We start from the raw sequence: 21,111 nt of genomic DNA on the forward strand, positions 1-21,111 counted from the left end.
AGAATATTCTGTCACAGTGGGTGACACAGTGGGGAAGATTCCTGAGGTTTTAAATGGAATTTGGAAAAAAGGGAATTGTTGATGCGGGACTTCATAAAATTTGGGACTACAAACCACACTGAGTGACATTTCAGTGATTTTTCCACTGGCTCTCCTTCTAAACAATGACAGCAAAGTCCTGTCAGCACTGAGGTTATTTGAAGAACCGAGTTTTTGATATCTAACCATCAATTTGAATGACAAAGTTAATCTGCATTCATCCTCTGCTGTTCCACCACCGTCCCAGTTCATTTGCATCCCGTCTATGAAATTTACATCTGACTGTTTGAGATTTCACATTGTTGTCCCATTTTAAAATGTCAGTGAATCTGATCTGTGAACTGTCCAATGGAACCAGCCTCGAGGCTCAATGTGTGTGTGTGTTTGTGTGTGAGAAGGCAAAGAGAAGCAGAGCAACACAAACCTCCCCGAGGGAAGTGAAGCATTTAGAGCTACATTGGAGGGAGGCGATGCCCGGCCACACACAGACTGAGCCCACATTCCGCCTAAGCAGAACAATTATTCCCATAATGGGCAAGTTTAACTTTATTAGAAGTCGTGCAGTCAGCAGCACGGTACCGAGCCAACAACAATGACAGTGACATTAAACTGCCTGAGAGGTTATCCTGCTTCAACATCTGACCTTCAAATCCTCCACAGCCTGTCCCAGTGTAACATAACCAGCTCGGCACTTTTTCAGATGAGTGGTTCAGACAAGAATAGCTTGTGCGACTGTGTGTGTGTGTGTGTGTGTGTGTGTGTGCATGTTTAAGGTTATGGTCACATACAAATGTGCTTTTGTATATGAGGACTATAGTGAGCCTAAAATATGCAGAGTTCCTTCCAGTGGCTTTGTTTCACGGGTCCTTGATAAGCCAGAGTTTGTTATCTGTCTGGCTGTCAGCCTGAATGTTTATCCATTTGTCTGAAAAAGAAGAAGAAGAAGAAGAAGAAGAAGAAGAAGAAGAAAATCTGGAAAAGGTGACTCTGTCCTTCCCACCTTACACCCACTGACATCCGATGAATGTTAATGTGGGCAGAAGGCTTAGCATACCTGTCTCTATATGATGAACGAGAAGCCTGTGAGACAATGACAGCAGATGAGTTGAGGATCCAGTCCCAGAGCTCGGCTGGGACGGCTGGGTGTTTTTAGGGAGGGGACGATGGGAATGCGAGTAACTCGGGCTCACAGTTAACCTGACACCGCCATCACCAGACCAGCGGGACAATAACGGGCCAAAGCATTCCACACTTTTCTAAACATGGCCTTCACTCCTCTGGTGCAAGACACTGCAGAGCTTTAATGCTCCTGAAAGCGATCTCTGTGCCACATTTACTCCTTTGCTGGCTGCTCTCTTTGTCTTTTTCCGGGTTGTCCGTACAAAAAAAGAAAAAACCAAAGAAAAACAGCTTCCACTTAGCACGAGCAACCAATCAATCAGGAAGCAGTACACCCCAACAGGTCTGATAAGAACGTGATGGATGCTAAACACAAAACCTGGATTTACCATGCATAGGGGTATCACAGAGACAAATTACCATAACACAGCTCCTTTAAATGCCCTGAGAAGATTGTAGCTGTCTATTTTTCCACTCTGTAACTGCTTTGAACTTTTTTTTGCTGACTGCTCGACTATAAGGGGTTAGCACAACACAACAAAAGAGACCAAAATGTCAAAGAAATAAATATTTGACTTAATTAGACTATAAACATCTGCTCTCAATTTCATACCCCAAATTCGGCGTCCAAGGCCGATCTTGATTCCCTGAGATATTTTCTCATTAGCGGTTCACAGACAGACAAATATAGAGTGAGAATTTTAATGAAAACTTGAATTAGTTCTGCCTTAAACCCCAAACACAGGAGGCTAGATGCCCTACAAGCTCGGTATGATGAGGCTCTTTGCGACTGCACGGAAAATCTATTAGTGCATTTAGCTCAACTGGAGTATTGCTGGTGTTTATACAGTGCACCACTGTACACTCTTCAAGGACACTCGCTTATTCCCCCACATTTCCCACTTATCTCTCTTGCACACACGCACACACATGGGTCACTGTGAAGGACATCCAGCATTCCCAACATTCCCATTGGTGCCTGGCATCAGTGAAGACTTGCCAGATCCTCTCTTTGCAGACCCCTCCAACACCTACGGCCCCACATTCACCACAGGCTGATGCTTCCTTCAAAGGGTTACCATCATGTGGATGGGCCTTGTTTCTCTTTGCCCAGTTCATTCATTTGAATTAGCTGCACGCAAACAGAAGATACTGTAGCAATAACAATCGTACTCTACAACAGGACTAGGTTTTGGTCCTATTTGCTGACCTATTTATAAAAATCAACAATGAAAAGCCAGATGTTTGTTCATTTCTACACAGAACTGTCATGGTGGAAGGAGAAGAATGTGAAACACATCCTAAAAAGTACCATTTCAGCAGGTTGATGCAGTAATTCCTCAGTTTTTATATCTAATTTAAAAATCTGCTTAATGACTTTTCACAGTTACTGCTTCAACTAATCAATAATTATAATTTTTAATATAGAAAACCAAAATAAAATGCTTTGTCTATGAAAGAAGTTCAGGTACAGAATTTCACAAAGCAAAAAACAAGCAGAAGTAATGTTTGCCATTTTTCTTTCCAAAAGTTCCCAGCAGAGTTCCGAACTGATCCTAAGATTATTTTAAACAACTTTTTTGAGCTCTAATTTTTTTATTATTAGTTATAAACTTTGGTGTCATTCGAGCAGTGACTGTCTATCCGTTTATTCAGTACAAAACAGCCCCACAAGCAGCAGGAGTCTCAGACTGTTTGGAAAGTGCTCAGCTATGAAGTATATTTTTCTTCTTCTTCTGGCAGGGCAAGTTCTCATTAGCATAACTCAAATATAGCATATTCAGACTGAGAAAACATTGGATATACAAGATTTGCTGAATGATGTGTTGGCAGGATGAGAGAAAAAGGGAAATAAATTTGAAAAATGTCTTCATAAGCCTCTTAGGCTTTAAGTGTTGATGAACTGTTGATGTGTGAGCTTCCCCCTCAGCGGGGCATCTCCTTCCTATATCTGCTGTCTTTTTTTGGTCCTTTATGAATGCTTCAACAATGCCATCCACTCCCCACACCTGTCGAGGGTCACGACCCCCCCCCCCCCCCGATTCCTCTCATGATTGGCCTCCTCGGTCTCTGGACAAGCTGCCTTCATTTCAGACCTTTGTTTATCCATACATCCTACTGATGCATCTATTACCAGCCATCTCTGGTGATGATCTCCTTCTCATCTCCATGTCTGGATTGGTTCATCAGGGTGCTAACTTTACACCAGCTGTACATCATGCTCCTGCCTGCCGTCTGACAGTAGTAAGACACATGGTTACTGAAAGCCTAAATTTAAAACTGCTGCTCTGATGCCCAGAGCAAGTGGCTTCATTAAAAACTATCAGAGGAATTTCGAGAGGGCTACTTAGTGTGCTAATAGGATAACACCACAGTGTCTGGTGACACATGTGGGCTATAAGGGGCGAAAGAGAGACCATGTTCAAGGGATGTGTGGACACAAAATACCCTGGGGAGCAATAGAATGATAGTCGTAGAGAAAATGAGTGGAAAAAAGAGATGCTTGCTAAGACACTAAGGTCTGTTGGGGTCAGAGGATGGAGTAAGTGAATGGAAAAGAACAAACCCTGCTCTCTAAATAGTAAATGTGGATTAAAGTGAAAATCAAATCATCTTCAGTATTTGGTTTAAACTCGCCTGGGGCATCTACTGGTTGTGGTTTTTCTGCAAAGAACGGCACAATTTCATTCTGTACTTCCACAAATATTAAAAACATCTCTTTTTACAGATGACCATAACCTGTCATTATTTGCCTTTTCAACCCTATTAAGCAACCACAGACATTTTTGAATATTATCTTTCTATCTGCAGACGGACTGAGTAAGAAAGTGGCAGACGGGACGAGTCGGGGGAATGATGGAGAAAAGGCGAGGAAGCAGTAAAGAGAGAGGAAAGCTGGAAGGAGGAGTGGAAGGAAAGATCAAATCAGGTCAGATTATGGTTAACGGCACATTGAGGATCATGTTCAACAGCGGTCTTTGACTTTTACTGTCCCCCCCTTTTACACCCCTGTCACCAACGCAGGCAATGCAGCAAATGGCTTTGACATCTGTATTCCCACTTAGAGGACAGCGGAGCAGCAGAGAGGAGATGAGAGTAGAGGCGAAACAGAACAAAGGAGAGATTGGCAACGTAAAGCATAAAACAACAAAGCGAACAGGCAGGAGATCAGTTACAAAACAACCCCTTAATACAGCCAATGAGAATCCCAACTCTCCCCATCTGGTTGCAGGTGTGTGCGGAGTCAAGTTAATGTGCTGGCAAAATCATTACAACATTATACAGTTAAAGTCCTCTGCAGTGGAAACATCTTGACTGAATCATGACCAAAAAGGAAAGAAAAAAAAGTCCAAAGCAGCAATCAAATGACAATTGAGATCCTGTGGATTGAAAGTGACAGCAGTGGTTTGGCTAAATCTCACTCTGCCTCAGCCAGTCAAGCAAAGGGTTTGAAAAACCAACAAAAACCGAGGCTGAAGGAGGACTGACTCTTAAAGTGGGATTAGGCTCGAGATCGGTTTAACCCTCGATATAAAAGCATTAAAAAAAAAGCTGTTAAAAGCATGAGAATGTGGTCAGAGCAGGAAGATTTTTGTAGAGACATGATGTTCAGTTATGTTAATTACAGCAGATACTGAAAACCAAAAGAGATTGGGTTTGTTTTTTTTATTAACTATCGAAGATAAAAACAAAAATTAAAAAAAAAAATGGTGGTATACTGCAAAATGAAAACATCAAGTCCATAATTTTACATGCTGGGATATCAATGATTTACTGGAAATGCTTTGAGGTAAATTTTGTTATTAACTGGAAAATACGCTAACAGCTTGTCACTCTGTAAAACTGTCATGAAAACAGTCGGCCTCACGGTGGTAAACTAAGGCCTGAAACACTGAAAAACCAACACATTTAACACATCAGATTATTTTAGATTTCTCTCAACTCGGAAATACGATAATCTGACAATGACTTCTGGATATCTGACTTCCTGTTGCACATGTAAGCACAGTGAACACAGGGGTCGCACGTGTTTCTACAGGACTTTTAATCATTAGTTATTATAAATCTCTGGCGCTCATCCACAGCGTATATTTGCCCTGTCTCTCTCCCCTCACCCCCAACTGGTCGTGGCACATGGCTTTCCCTCCCTGAGCCTGGTTCTGCCGCTTTCTTCCTGTTTAAAGGGAGTTTCTCCTTCCTGCTGTCACTAGATGTTTGCTCAAAGGCAGTCATGTAATTGTTGGGGGTTTCTCTGTGTTATTGTAGGGTCTTTAGCATACAATACAAAACACCTTGAGGTGATTGTTGTTGTGATTTGGCACTATAAAAATAAAACTAAATTGAACTATATTCATGCTGTGTGTATTATTGTTGCCAAACTGCTGTTTGTGTTTAGCAGCTTATGAAGACTTTAGTTCTTCATCCTGTTATAGTGCATTCCCACAGGGGGCACCTTCTTCAAGCAACACACACACACACACAAAAAAAACCCACCCATGAGCTACAAATTGTGTTCGGTCTGTATGTTTACCATTATCACTAACTTAGTTTGGTGTAATAGTGTGCTAACATCTGCAAATTTGCACTACACAGACAAAACAGCTGCACCAAATTTTGTGAAAAGACATCCAATAGTTGTTGAGACATTTTACTCAAAGCCACAAACTTCTCGGTGGCATGAAGAAAACTGGAAGATCACCAAAGTCATTAGGATCCAGCAGGTGATCCGACAGTTACTGAATAATTGTAGTCCGGTCCACACAGCTAAGATAGCACAAACACAATTCATGGGTTTTGGTTGCCTTTGCACTCTTCTGACAGCAATACACCATAATCTACGTCATGTCTTATGTTCCAGACATTTAAAATGATATTCTAGACATCTCCCATTCTTACTCAATTGAGGAGGCCCTGCTGTTCATTATAACAGCCAGCTGCAGGTTCTTTTGTCGAGGGTGCAAGTTACTGAAGCTTTCCCTGGAGCTGTCTGCAGTGTGTGAGCATGCCTCCATAGGCAGAGGTAGAGACATACTATGCACACATGGGCTGCACTTGAAGACACCCCCCCACCAAAAAAAGCACCTAATTGGAGACAGGAACATCAGCATACCTTAAGTGTGCACATATGTCCGTTTATGTCAGCGTGTGTAAGAGACGTGAATGAAAAACAATGAAGACTTTTTAAAAATTCACTTTGAAGAAGAACCCTGCTCAGCCTGTCTGCCCAATGTCCCTTTGGTGTTACTGCAACACCATACCACAAAGCACAAAAGTGACACCGCAGTACACAAGACTAAAGAGCCCAATACCACATGTACAATCACAACCAGGAGGAGAGAAGGGCATCGTGTGGGTCTCCAGCATGAAGGATTTTTTTGTGAATTCAAACATATAAAATATCAGAATTAGCTGAAGAGGAGATCGAGGGACAAACGATGGCTGGGATGAGGGGAAAGGGAACAAATGATAGTTTCACTTCATGTCCCTCAAGGGAAAAATAGGAAAACTGGGATTGGGAGAGACGGCATTCTCCTGCTTCTTTCTATGGCTCCTGCTTGATGGTTAATGCCTCTTTGTTTTGTCACTGTGTTTTTGAGTGTGTCCTGGAGTAGAGTAGAGCTGAAAATCCATCAAGGGTTTGTTGGATCGTATCCAAAATCTACGTGTTTCCATCAAACGCACATATGGCAACATGGCTTTGCGTGTATGTGTATCTGTTTTTATTGGCACGTAAGCCCTGCCTTTGTGTACATATCCATATACCTGTGCATGTGGGCCCCTGCGTCGAAACATATTTGTTTGCTCTCTGGAACCAGGTTCAATGTTCTCCTCGGGGGCCCTTTTGTTTCATGTCATGAGGATCCAAAAACAGTTTGGCTAACTCAATTCAGCTCCAACTTCAACATCAACCACAGCCGAGTCCAGTAACTGTGCCAGAGGCAGGATACTGGACTGAGGGGGCCAGGTCAGTGTGTGGGAGACTGAGTGAATGATGACTGATGGTTGGCAGACCCACATAACCCAACAGACAGAAAGACTGACAGATAGATGCATGGACAACTTCAGGACCAAATGCCAAGTCATCCGATCTGTTTTGTTAGGAAAGGCTCCCTTGACCACCCTCAAGCAGCCTGATCAGATCCGTCGTGGAACCCTGACAGCCCTCCAAGTTCTTCCTCTCCTCCTCCTTCACCCCTCCACCCTATAGAGACAAACAACCCTTATCTTCATCCGTCTTCTTGCATGGATGTCTGCACAGTAAAGGTGGTAGATTCAGGCCAAAAGCTGAGAGGTGATTGGCTTCAAGTCTCCTTTACATGTCTTTTAGGTGTTTTGAACTGTGAGCTCCACTTCTAACTAAAATCTCAGCGCTAAGAAGAACTTATAGGGACCAGCTCCCTCCTGGTAAAACAAAACAAGTAATGTTTAAATTAGACCTGGCTTCCTTTAAACTCTTTACTCCATGAAAGTCTGCGGGAGTAACACTTGAAGCTCTTCTCTGAACTGAGCAGTTTCTGTCACATTTCAGGCCTCCTTATAGAACAGAATGTCTGGGTGTACATCAGACGTCATTAAGGGTGGTCTCTGTGTAGCTACCTTCGGAAACTATTCTAATGGTTGTCAAACCACAGCTTTGATACATACTAAGGTGACAAAACTCATTTATGTCACTTAGGGTACTGGGGAGGTTGTCAAATGTTGTCTTTATGGGGAAAAGAGTTCAGATATAGATTTCACATACAATTTTGTGATATCTGTTATATTTATGCATTTTTCAGACATTCATCTGTCAGAAACTTTAAACATTTACAAACATGTTATAACTGTAGTTTCTTCTCCCCTAATTTAAACACTCCCCCCACCCAGAGCCATGGTGAGAGAGGTTTGCAGGGGTGCTGATGATGGCGTTTAGCTCCCAGAGATAACACCGGGTGTTTTTAGTGGAGGTAGATTAAAAGGTGGAGGAGTGACCGAGCATCCTGTTTGCCCTTGTTTAGGTTTTGAAGCTTACTGAAGGAGAGATTGTGGGGCTCCACTGTTACTAAAAGGTGAAGAGGTTGCAAGGTTAGAGGCTAAGGATTATTACTGGACGCAAGATCCCGGATAAACTAAACCCCTGATGTGTGCCGGGGCCAGCAGCGAATTTCGATAACTGAACCTAAGACTGTGTTCAGTTCAATTTAGGTTATTAGATCCCCAAAGTCTGGCTTCTATTAATATTAAAAGATAAGATCTTGGTGTGGCGTGTGATCTGTGTGAAGAGCCTGTCAGCGGCACAGACTATTTACAGATATGGGCCCAGTTAAAATGACAGGACGGACGCAGGGCCAAAATAGAAGTGAGCTGGCAACAACAGCTGTCTTTGTGTCTCAATGTGCTAAATATACGTGACAATTATTCCAAGACAGCATACAATGACAGGTTTCACATTTCCCCGTTTTCTAACTTTCCTCCTCCGTTAAGTTTAAACTCTTCTTTCTTTTTTTTTCAAAGAAATTCAACCTCTCTCTCCTGATGAATAGCACAATCCACAATGGCTCCACTCGGTGACACTAAATCAGGTTAAAAAAGATAACAAGCACAGATGTTTGTAAGATTTTTTTTTTCTTTTTACTCTGTCCTAATCCCGTTAGACACAAATACACATAAATTCAGTGAAAAACCTGACATGTCCCGGTGGAGAGGCCTTATTTTGAAATGTTAGGCCTACTGTCATGTCTAGGCCATGACCCAGGGGAAAACATGAAAGGCAATCGGCCAGTTTGGAGAGGCCAGCATTAATGAAGTAGTCAAAGAGCAGGGGAGAAACAAGAGGAAAGACACAGCATTACATGCTAAAGGCTGACCCCACTTTACTGAGGTCCTGCAGAGAGGAGGGGGAAAGAGGCGAGAGGAGGCAGATGGGGAAGAGGCAGTAAAGTGAAGAACAGGAGGAGAGACACCACAAAGGAAACTCCCAACATGAGGATAATGTTTGAAAAATACAGATAATAGATGGAGTATTATGCTGAAATATTCCTGGGAGGGAACCGGGGAGCGAAAAAGATGAGGTGAAGTAGGAAAAACAAAGATGTTAGGAGGTGAAATAGTCAGACGTGGAGAAAATGGGGAGAAACGGGGCAGCGGGGAGGCTTGCATCTGTGCCCCATTCAGACTTTATCTGTTTGTATGGAGAGCACATAAAACTTTGACACCCTCCTACCCCCAGCATGTCCTGCAGCCAGTCACCCTCCCTCTGCGTTTTTCTGCACGTGGACTATTCCTCTCTCTCTCACACATACACACAAACAAGCATTCAGAGGTGCACTGAGGAAAAAACCTTGTACAGGAAAGACAAGCATCAGTGCACAATAGAGGAGGACACAGAGACAGACTGAATGAATGTTAACGCAGTTTAAAGGGTCGGGCAAGATGACGGGCTGTCCAGCTGATCTGCCACGTGAGAGACGCTCGTCAGGTCTGTCTGATTTGATCAAACCTGTTGCTCCGAATAAATAAATGAGAGCTCCATGGCGCCAGGAAATCTGTCTCCAAGAAACCAGCTTGTTAAAAAGAGTCAGTCACATTCCTGTTTCCCGAATGAGCCAGGTACACTAGTTGTTCAAAACTTGGGTCTGACAAAAGAAAAATAGAATAGCATTGGGGTTTTCTGGAAATTACAGTAGGTTGGCTCTTCACAGGAGAATGACAGCACCAAAAATGGTATTGTGTTTTTTTTCTATTCATACAACCTCAAGAGAAAGCAACCAGAAAAGGAAAATAGGGTGCTTGGCTGTGAGTGCATCTTAAGGCTTCCACCAGCAAGGTGAAACAGATTTGGATGAGTTAACAGGCAGACAAGGCCTCACTAACAAGCGACAGATCAGAGCTCGCTACGGCAGCCGACTAAACGCGATTTAGAAACTGAAAATGTGTCAGAGGTGTGACTTTAGAGCCCAGCAGCTGTACCTGCAGTCAGCTGGTTTTCACTGGTTAGGCTTGTATTAGCTTTCATCAGAACCATTTTTAAAAATCTAATAAATTCCACTGTTCTTCTGTAAAAACACACACCCAGACAAAAACCCACAAGCTAGAAATCCTACCTCCCATCTCCAGCCTCATACCATAACATCTTAATTTTCCTCGCTCATTTGAACAACCGCAGTTTTTTCTCATCTGTGCCAGCTTTTTTTCTTTTTTCCCCTCCCCCTTCTTAGACAATAACACCGCATGTCAAGCCAATTCTTCCAATTAAAAGTACACTAGAGAATCGCTTTTCGCTGGTGGTTTGGCTCCGACGCTCAGCGCGTTTTATGATGAGCGGCTTGAATTGGGTCAGATCTCCTTACTGGCTCATTGCGCGTTATAAACAAAAGATCCAGTTTGATCCACTAATTGGTAAAGGACAGAGAGCAATTTAAAGTGACAGAAAGACTTTGGTTTCATTTGTCTACTTCACATCTTAAATCCCATTCATGGGAATCACATTGCACACATTAGTCTCTCTGGCGCTTCCTCGGGCCGCTGTCTCGTTCTCCCCGTTCTCTCCACTCATCCCAGTCTTTGTCCTTGTTCCAGATCACACATCAGAACCACATGAAAGCGAGAAAACACTCAGAGTAAATAAACAGAACTAAAGTGGAGACTGCTCAGTCCCTAGTGTGAATCTCCGGCTTTAAGGAGTATCAGCAGCAAGCAAAAGAGTGACAGTGAAAAAAACAAACAAACTTGAGCATGCATCTGTGCTGTTTTGTGGTTCTATGTTTAAATGGGTTGCGAGCCTCTTCCTATTGATGTGCATTGATGCTGCAACCCTAGAAACAAAATACTGTGAGACAAAAATGAGCAAACAGGCTGATTGGATCCTTTTTACATACATCCGATGCTCCGTCTGTGTAAACACTATGTGGGAAGAAGAGCGTCATTTGCATGCTAAATACTGAGAGGGAAAAGTAGGAAAAGCAAGTAAGAGAAACAAAATTTGGATGCAGGCAGGGAGAAAATGAGAGGAAAGAGATGGTAGACCTGATAGATTGTCCACATGTTCAAGTCAGATATTCCATGTGTAACCCAAGCTGACTGGACATCTGTGATATACTCTCCTGGCTCCCAAAATGCACTCAGGACTCGTTTATGATTCCTGAGTGGAACAGCAAATATGCAGATAAGAAGTCCCTGCAGAGGCTGGCAATGGAGATGGGCTGTCGGGTGGTATGCAGAAATGTGGGGAACACACACGCAAGGTGAGCCCACACATATAGACACGCGCACAAAACAAGCATACGCTCGCACACAAGCTTGCTCAGTATGTAAAAAACAGATGGAACGCTGATAAAAAGTTTCAACATGTGCAATATATTGTGCTATTCCAAGTTTCTCCATTTCCTCCTTCCTCGCCCCCTCCCACCCCACCTCCACCTGTGCCTCCATCCGGAACAAGCAGTTAGAGAGTGAGCAGCAGCAGCAACAGCATTCTTGATACAAATCAAGTGTTTCAATTTAATAGCAACAAATCAAGTGTGTGTGTGTTTGTGTGCACATAAACACATGTTTAGCTCCAATTATCACATTGCTTCACCCTGAGGCCTACTGGAAAAACATTCACCCAAAATCGGTGACCCCCACGTACAGACATACAGCTTGAACACGCACAGGCTTCTGCCCAAGCTTGGCTGGCGATCAGATCTATTTACGGGGTCATTTTTGGTACGCCGGGTTGGCGTACGACTGCGCGCGAAATCCTCAAATCAGTGAAGAGAAACCTCAGAGAGATAAATGACTCGATCGGCGGGACAGGCCATTTCACACAGAGTGATGCTGATCGTTTAACTGCAGCCACTGAGGCTTAGTCTTAAGCCCTGCATGTGTTACATATGGTTGTAAACATGAGAGCAGAATGACTGCGAGTTTTGCTTGGCTAACTTTTGCCATTATTTTTTTTTTTCAACCAACCCTAAAAAATAAAACCCCAGCTCGTATTGTTCATCTTATTAGAAATGCAATCATTCAGTCAGCAGATTATAGCCTTTAACAGCTACTGCTCCTCTTCACCAGTAGCTATAATACAAGACAACCTTGGCCTGTACCTTCAGGGACTCCCCACTTTTCCCGTGAAAGTCCCCCTGCATCTCCTCATCGTCTGTTTACAGCATGTGTGATAACAAGCTCCATTCCCCCGCCTCACTTCTGGCTGAACTCTGGGTTAATGTATACACTGACTGACCCACTGTGGATGTACAGCAGCCTCAGACCAGCCAGATCGTGAGCTAAATATAAACTCCTGAAATCATAAATATTGAGCAGAATGATGGGGGAGGGGCTGCACGTAGGAAACAGAGACATGGGGAGGGATGTGGGGAAATAACAGACAGAAGGACATATTTGGAGAGGTCAAACGGAGAGAAAGAGCGAGAGCAGACCTGAGACAAGTAAATAAACCGCTGCTCAAAGTGGGGGTGTTAAGTTGTTGAGAGCTATACTGCACTCCCTGCTATGACAGAATAACATGCACCAGTGGTGCCGAGGGCCCGTTCAAAGGTTTCAAGCCCAGTTTTATGAGCTCAGCTCATTAAAGAGGTGCCGGGAGAGTGGCGAGTCCATCCAGGGGCTTTTACACTGAGCAGGAGCACGTTTGCCACAGCGAGACCATCTGGATCACCAGTGCTCTTCTTCACATCTCCAACAGCCATTCTGTGACTCCCAAAGAGAGATATACCCTGACTGTTATTACCAGTCTGCATCTGGAAGGATAAACAGTATCCTCTGCACCATCCCTGCATATCTGCTTGTCTGGGTTCATGTCCAGAGATGCTAACTGCCCAATAAATCCAGGTGTGTTTGCACGGGTGTCGTCCCGCAGCTGGGGTCAGCCTTGTTACATTCCTGACAGATTAACTGAGCTGTAAAAATGCAGAAGGGCTGATATGGGATATTCATTTCTGTCGATCTTTATTCTTTAATAGAAGATAAGAGTGACACTATCATTCCAATGAAAACACACTTCAAAAGACATCACCATGAGGTGTTTCGGATCTTTGTGAATACAGAGAAATAATTAACACAAATCAATTAAATTAATATAAAACAGGTTCATACTATAACACAGAAAGGGGCTGTTTTCATCATCACGGTGCTGTCAGCCAGCAGGAGCCCACATGGTGGTGTTAAAGAGTTTTTTTGCTCCCCCATTAAAAGGCTATTCACCTTGTCACCTGCCACTTGTGATAATTAAAGAAAACACGATAATAGTTTCCACATTTGGCACTGCGTGTCTGCTCTGCACCACTCTGCAAGTTCCTGCAACTGCTAATTGCAAAGCCATACTTGCTTGTCCTGAAAATATGGACTCCCTGAAGAAAAATGTATTTTTTTCCCATTACTGATTATTATGAAAGAAAATATGAGACAAAATGTCCCAAACACATCTTAAAATACCAGAATATCTAATATAGATAAACTAGAAATACTCAATAGCTATAATAAGTGCTGTTTTCCATTTAAAGTAATCTTCTAAAGGCCATCTGCTGAGTTTCCAGCCAAAGAAACACCATGGATACTTCTGTGGTGATGCTCCTAAATCAATCCAGGGCTAAAGAAATGAATTACATCCCTGTGGTTTAACACAACATTTGATGCTTTTGATGCACGCTGGTCTGCTGCAAACAATGGCTGTTTTCAAATCATGCCCATCAGACAAAGCATTACTGTGTGAAAAGCAGCACATCAGATGTTCTTCAAAGTCTAGCTGTACTTTGATGCCATGTGCATTTGAAATGATTGATATTTTACTCTATATTCCCCACGGAATTGATTTAACTTGATGTTAAAAGATGTTTAAGTAAAGCAATTTTAAAATAGCTTGTTGATTCAGTTCACAATGTACAATAAACCTCAAAAATGCAGAATTTTATTTTTAATTCAGTGTCCATCTGTGGTAAAAACAAACATCTAATTTATGTTTGTGTCGGGGTTGTGTTCAAAACTGATTCTTTTATTTAATGCCCTCGCACCACTGCTGTGCCGCGCTTGAGAAACCGCTCTCAGCTCTCTTACTTGTCTAGAAAAACACATAAATATAAACATGTCCTTAAATAGCTGTTGCTCATTAGCCGGCTCCAGCTATTTATTGGGCTGACAACATTCAAAACAGGTGATATTCCCCCTACTAGCCAAGAGGTGACGATGCTTAAATATGTACACATGGATGCAAAGTTCTTTAAATAAGCCAGAATCTGTGCTTCCTCCTTTAACTGCTTCACATCATTTCCTGCTTTTAATGGCCTCGGTCAATTCTGACAGATAATATGATAACATGCCAGCAGATAATTGCATCCAGAAACCTTTATTGTGAATCGGGACTACGATCCCAGGGCGGATCGCTGCGTTCAGACAGTTCTTCGTTCTCCTGGGGTCCGCGTGGGCCTTGCCGCCTGGCTGGCCTGTGTCCAGCCAGGAAGAATGTTGGCCCCGCTGTTAAACGTTGTGGTTTCACAAAGCTAACTTTAATAAAAAGAGCTGCTGAAAGACAGAGAGGGGAGACGTGTGGACGTTTTCTCTGTGGTTATGTAGTGCAAGTGTGTGTTTGCGTGTGTGTGTGTTAATCAATGGTCAGGAGGGCTGATACATGGATAAAAATGTCCACACCTGGAGTGGATTCCACCAGCTGTGCTTCAGTTCATCCTCAGTCTGACTTTAATGCAAATGCTTTGGTGAACATGAACACATGAACATCTCATATAGAGACGAGTTGTCTCTTCACTTCACTGACACCATCCTGGTTTAGCCACATAACAGATGAAGCACTGGCACTCACCCTGGCTTACCAAGATCGCTGTAACAAGATCATAAAAGACCAAAAGTTATGTAAAGAAGACGTAAACTGAGAGTTCTCAAACTGTACTTTTGTAAAACACACACATTCAACTGTGGGAATAATACATTTACCTCATGACTTCCTTCTTGCATTGCTGATTGGAGTCGGCCACACAGCACCAGACTTCACACAGCTTCCCTTTAAAAAAGGTTTCCTACAAGTTTTTCACATGTGCAAAAGTCCTCCCTGTAACCCGTTACAATGTATAAATTCAGCAATTTCCCCTTGTAACTTTTAACGGTGCAGCCCATTTCACTAAATTACTTGTTTGACAGTGGCTACCAGTTAAAGGGCTTTGATCTAGAAACACCTCTTGAACTCAATCGCTGCACTCAGCGCATGACTTCAGCAATGCAGACGTAGCCATCGCCAAAGTAAATATCTCCAGCTATCTAAGAAGCAGCATTCCCCTTTCCTCCTACAAATAAACTGAGAACACTTAAGCCTTCCAAGATCATCTTCCAAATAAGAAAAAATTAAGATACATCACTTATTTTTATTCCTCCTCTTAACGACACGTCAGCCGAAGCAAAAAAGTAACTTGAGGACGAAATGCTGTGGAGCTGCTGTCCATATGAAAATGATGTCTGTAGTCTTTTGGGATGTAGTCCTAAATGCAAAGCAGGCTGTTGGACAGCACAGGAGGGAAGAGGGAAACATTCTACTTCCTTTCAAATAAAAGACCACCACACAGCGGTGTCTTACTGAAATATTATTTTCAAATAATTACATTCAGTAAATAGCTTACTGTAAATCGATTTAGCTCGTATGTTCACCTCATGAAGAAGTACAGTGTGTGAAGTAAAACGGGTGCAAAGAGAAAAAAATAGGTCAGCTGGATGTAGAACATATTTTTATTCTGCACTACAACTTTGCCTGGATCAGAAGAAGATTTATGCTGGAAAAAAGACGCTGTGGTCCAACTGATATCTGCAAGTATGAGTATGCGTGCACAGACACTTAACTCCGTGTGCCAGCAGGACAGAGATGATTTTGTCTCCTGAAAATTGTCAATTTTACCCCTCTCCCCTGTGGCATCAGATTATTACTTGTTGCCACAGGGGAGAGGATATTGATGCCATATGATACCTAAATCAATGTATTCAGTCACCTCAAGACATAATAAACCGTGTACCTGCAGACATCAAAATAAACACAAGTACTAGAAATACACGGGTGCAAGTACAAACATGAAGTCAAAGGACTCACAATCGTGCACAAAGAGCTGGTTATGTGCTCTGGTCCAGCATTTCAATGCCGTCCCAGCCCAAAGCTACAGTGTAACAAATCTAAAACATGGCGTACAAAAACAAAATTTCCTGCTGTTATTGTTTTAAAGTGGTAATAAATTAAACTTATATGTGTTCTTCTGTGGCAATACATTGCATAGGTAGCAGCAAGCTTCCTGTCTGATTTATTATGGCTTTTAAACAAAATGCAGCCTGAAGGGAGGGGTGATTGCTGGCCCCGCTTTGGGTCTCCATCTCCCAAAAGACTTTTCTCCACCCCCGCCTCCAGGTGGTAGAGCACGATGCTGGGCAATGAGTGCATTCAGCTGCCCTTAAGTGAGAGTGAGAGGCCGATCCCATGCCGGGATGTTTAACGCCAACAGACTCCTGGAGGGTTTCACACAAGAAGTAGTGCATTTCTCAAGCGATTAAACATCACCCTGCTGCAGAAGGCGTCAAGAGTATATATATGTAGGACTTCTGTTGGTATCGGCACATGTTAAATACATCAACGTGAGAATGCTATGCACAAACACTCGAATATAGGGGGCCCAGTGCTCCCATTTAGTGTGCTAATGACCTCTTCTTATCTCATGGAATCTAATCTGACTGCACAACCAGGGGTTTGACCTCGTGGCATCACATACAAGAACACCACAGACTCTCACAGATGCATTAGGCACACTGAAGGCGCTCAGTCCTCACGTATAGCAGAAAACAAGCATAGCACACATAAAACAACATATTTTTAACACCCATTCATTCAGCAGAGCCATCGCTGGTTGCTGACTCAGGTTTATTTATAGTCATTTTCAGGCTGGTACTCGCCAAAGTGCTGGCAGACTTTGTGCCCCCTACTAAGTATCAGACCTGTTAAACAGCTTTTAAGCGCAATTTGCTTAGATGACAATACACTCCTTCCTCGCAGGACACATGCTGTCCCCACATGATTCGAATTAGTCGGGGCACCTTAGAGGTGTTGTGCTCATGTGTAAGTAATGAACGCCTGTGTACGCGAATGTTTGTGTACGTCTGTGTGCATGTGCTGCTTGAGTGTGCGTTGAGGGTGTAGGCGGGTGTTAATTGCAAACACCTGAAGCTCGTAAGCAGAGCTGCATTTAGTGACAGTTTGACTTAACAACGGCTGGCCGTGCTGTATCTGTGAGCACACAGAGGAGGCCCAGTGCTGCTGCCTTTAGGAGGACGCTGGAGGTAAATGTCCCTGAAGTGAAAGCCTGAGGGACATTACCATTTACAGTTAGTGGGTCTGCTGGCCTTCACAATACTTTACTACTTTTTTTTTTCCATTAGAGGAACATCTTTCAACTAAAAAGTGTCAACCAAGAGTTCTGCATCATTCTTTCCAACGCTGCTGCAGAGCTGCTGCCCCCTGTTGGGCTCCTGGCCTCATGCTTAGTGAAAGGTGAACACCCTGATGTGGAGGGCATGGGCACGGACTTAATGGCAGAAATGCCACTCATGCAGTGTGGTAGTTTGTGTCTCACACGCATACAAGCAGAAATACCTTGGCCTGTGATCCTGTTGGTAAGAGAATCAAATTTCAAGCGGTGAGAGTTGGAACCAAAGGGGAGAAGATGGTCTTATCTTACAGTGTCGCGTTGAGAGAGAGAGGAGCCCCCCCGCCCTTCCCGTCGGCCCCTCAAAGGCTCTGAGACGAACTCAGACTTGCACGACACACGCAGCATAGGACCACGTGTGACCACGACATGAAGCCCAAACCCTCGTCCAAGGACGCAAACAAATACGCGATACTTTTCATAAAAACGTGCAAAAAGAAGAAGAAAATAAAGCATTTATTTTCTGGAAATCCCTCCTTAGAAATAAACACATTTTTATAGAGAAATGTTAACAAGTCTGTGTTGAGCAATCAAATCGCTGAGACGTGGAAAAAAATAGATGTCCACAAGCATTCTATTGCATCAAAGCTGCAATAAACAAAATAGCCTTTTGTTTCGACAAAAACAAACCACCACATCTAGAGAGGACTTTAAATAGACTCCTGAAGAGCTGTTATGGATCGTATCAGTGCCAAAACCACTCGATTACGCAGCGGTTTACGGGATTTATAGGAAAATGAGGGGCAACGTGTGACACAATAATAAGATCTAATGGAGTAAAAACACCTCGTCTGCATTTCTGTGTGTGCTGCATATCTCTTATTTAAAAGTGCTTGGAGTGGAACTGCATTCAATAAATTTATAAATAATAAACCTAAAACCTAAATTAGCAGTATTAGTATCTCCTCTAACCCAGCAGGCAGCACCAACAAGCTTTTCTCAGCAGAGCATGCTTCTGGATGGAAAGCACAAAGTGTTGAAAGCGGGCCAGAAATTCCACTTGTGAATGCTTTCACCTGTTCTTATTGTTGCACAGCTATTCACACCCAGAAACACTGAGAAAGAAAAGAACAACAACAACAAAAAGAAGAACCATGCAAGGCAGTTTCCCAAATCTGCAATAAGCACCTTGAAAACTCTACTTCTGGCTTTACCTCTTTACACAAGAAAGCAAGAAAAGAAAGTGTGTCCAAGCAGGAACTGTGGCCAGATTCCACTTGAGTTTAAAAAAAAAGAAAAACAAAAAAACAAAACTGGAATGTCATGAATGCCAACTTCAACACACTCACACATCCTGTTGCTGCTAGCCAAAAGATTTCTGTCAATAAAGAACAGTTTCCCCTTTAAAAGCTCAGCCCAAATGCTCCGTGTAAACCAGCACTGAGCAGCAGCGTACTCCAGCTGATGTTTATGCATCACTCTTGGCACGCAAGTTGCGCCAAACTGCAGTGTAATTAGAAATCAAAGAAATACCTTATATCTTTCTTTAATTCAGAGGGATACTGGGGGAGTGTGTGTGTATGTGTGTGTGTGTATCATGATGTGGATCACACCCTGTTCTCCACACCAGGAACTATCACTGGCCCTGTAATGAACACCACACGCCAAACATGGCCAATCTTGGCACAGGACTGCTCCATCTATTAAAGTGGCATAAGGCCGAAAGGCTCAGGGATGGACATCCCAGTCCCACTGATCTGTCCCACTGATCTGCTGAGTGTTGAGCTCTGCGGGCCCTACCCCAGGCTTTAGGGGGCTGTAACCCTCCAACATGCGCACACACATACACACAGACATAGAGTCCGAGGGGGGCTGCCAAAAGCTTTTGCGAGCTCAGTCGTTAACGTTTACCTGAGAGTGGAGGGTTTTAGTGTTTTGCTTATGTGTTTTGGTAGGTGGCATTTAAGGTACAGACACACAGGTACCTGGAGGACAGGAGCACTCTTGGCCAACATCCCTCGCTGGCCGCACTTTTGGCGTCAGAGCCACCACTTTCTGCAAAGAAAGAGCAAATTCCAGTACGTTATAAATATGCATGAATGCACTCAGTTGCAAAATAGTACCGTTACACTAACTCTAACAGTTCCTTGAGAATGAGATTTCAGTTTAATTTAAATGGGAATAAATTGGGATTAAGAGAACAAAATAATGTTCTCAAGATATCTAAGTAACAGTTATGAGATCATGATCTTTCTGCTATTATATGCAGCTCCAAATGAGAAGAGTTTGCTTAATTTCTTTTCCATGTGATAACATTTTAGTTTGGTGTCTATCATCAACGGTTATGTCACCCCATAAAGCGCCGCAACCGCAAACTAATTGGCCAGCTGCATGTTGCCTTTCAATTCCTAACACTGTGCATTAACTGATTTTGGGGTGGTGGTGGGGAGGCAATTAGGGTACAACTGCCAACGATTGCCAAGTCTGCCTGCGCACACTACACATGTTCTGCGTTATTGCGCAAAGTTTGGGCACGGGGAGCAGACATCCACACGCATAGCACATGTATTTATCAACGACAATCACTGCGTATCCACAACAGACATGTACCTCTTCCACGAGCTTTCCTATTGGGGTGCTCAACTCTGACAGTAGGGTCCCATCCTCGTTTACGAACGCCCTTTTCGGGTGTTGGAAGATAGACGCCTTGTCCAACTCCATCTGCAGTCGGTTCTCCAGCTGATAGGTCTTCAAGCTCATCAGAAGACACACGGTGATGGAGCTCATCGACATCAGCAAGCACAGAGCGATGGGGAAACCTGGCACCCATCGCTGGCTCCGGGACTTGGGGGTACACTGGCACACCGGCTTACTTTCTCCGATAGAGTCGCCGACCGTATCCATGGTGCGATCCTACTTCTAAGTCCTCTTGCTGAACAGAAATGGCCAAAATACTTTGTTGTATTTGGCGTTGTTAAAATATAAACCGTATTCAGGCTCCTAGTTCGAACTTAACGCACTCACTTACACTCCGCCACAGCGCAGTGCGCTCGGGGTTCAAAGCGCTGACTGAAATTAGTCCTGGAATAAGAGGCAGCAGCGGCGCGCACCGGGTTTGCACCAGATGGGAGTAATCTGGATGCCGCAGAAGACGCGCCTCCAGACTTCCAGGACGTTTTCTGTTGAGTATCCTACATGCACGTGCAAGTGCAACTGCCCACCTAAAAGTTGCACATTCAACTAGTCGAGATGCGCCCGCCCTGAAGACCACGTGGGAGGCTTTAGATTGACAGCTGTAAATGAAACAGATTTGGCTGAAATAATTGAGATCAGTCAGGAAAATCCGGGTTGGTTCCTGTGATTTAAATAAAAATGAATATATTATAGTAGTAAACTCTTCCAAGCCAATGCAGTCCATTTTATTTAAATGAGAGCAGCAGCAGAGGATGTTCAGGAGATATGTGGGCGCTGAAGGCTTGTTTTTGTCCATCTCGAATACAAAACAGGATCATTTACAAAGGAGAAAAAGAACCTGCACAGTCTTTAGTGCTGAACCAGTTACGGTCCTTTAATC

At 43.4% G+C, this 21,111-nt stretch overlaps 1 protein-coding gene and 1 long non-coding RNA gene across 2 annotated transcripts in view; one reads left to right on the forward strand and one right to left on the reverse strand.

The window, feature by feature from the left end:
• col23a1b (collagen type XXIII alpha 1 chain b) overlaps positions 1 to 20,758 on the reverse strand; it is a 128,817-nt gene extending 108,059 nt beyond the window's left edge. The window contains exons 1-2 of the mRNA XM_085292764.1: positions 20,148 to 20,758; positions 19,523 to 19,592 (exon numbers count right to left, since the gene is read on the reverse strand). Coding sequence (XP_085148890.1) covers positions 19,523 to 19,592; positions 20,148 to 20,441 — 364 coding nt within the window. The 5' untranslated portion in view covers positions 20,442 to 20,758. The remainder of the gene's footprint in view (positions 1 to 19,522; positions 19,593 to 20,147) is intronic.
• Positions 3,591 to 5,502, forward strand: LOC146582194 (uncharacterized). Its single transcript, XR_014888769.1, has 3 exons — positions 3,591 to 3,700; positions 3,970 to 4,087; positions 4,183 to 5,502. It is a non-coding gene; the product is annotated as an uncharacterized LOC146582194 (long non-coding RNA).
• Positions 20,759 to 21,111: the final 353 nt, after the last annotated feature.

The sequence above is a fragment of the Mchenga conophoros genome, linkage group LG2 (genome assembly GCF_057382185.1).
Source record: "Mchenga conophoros isolate Kocher_MC1m ecotype Shallow Benthic linkage group LG2, M_conophoros_male_GT1.1, whole genome shotgun sequence".
NCBI classification, from domain to species: Eukaryota; Metazoa; Chordata; class Actinopteri; order Cichliformes; family Cichlidae; genus Mchenga; species Mchenga conophoros.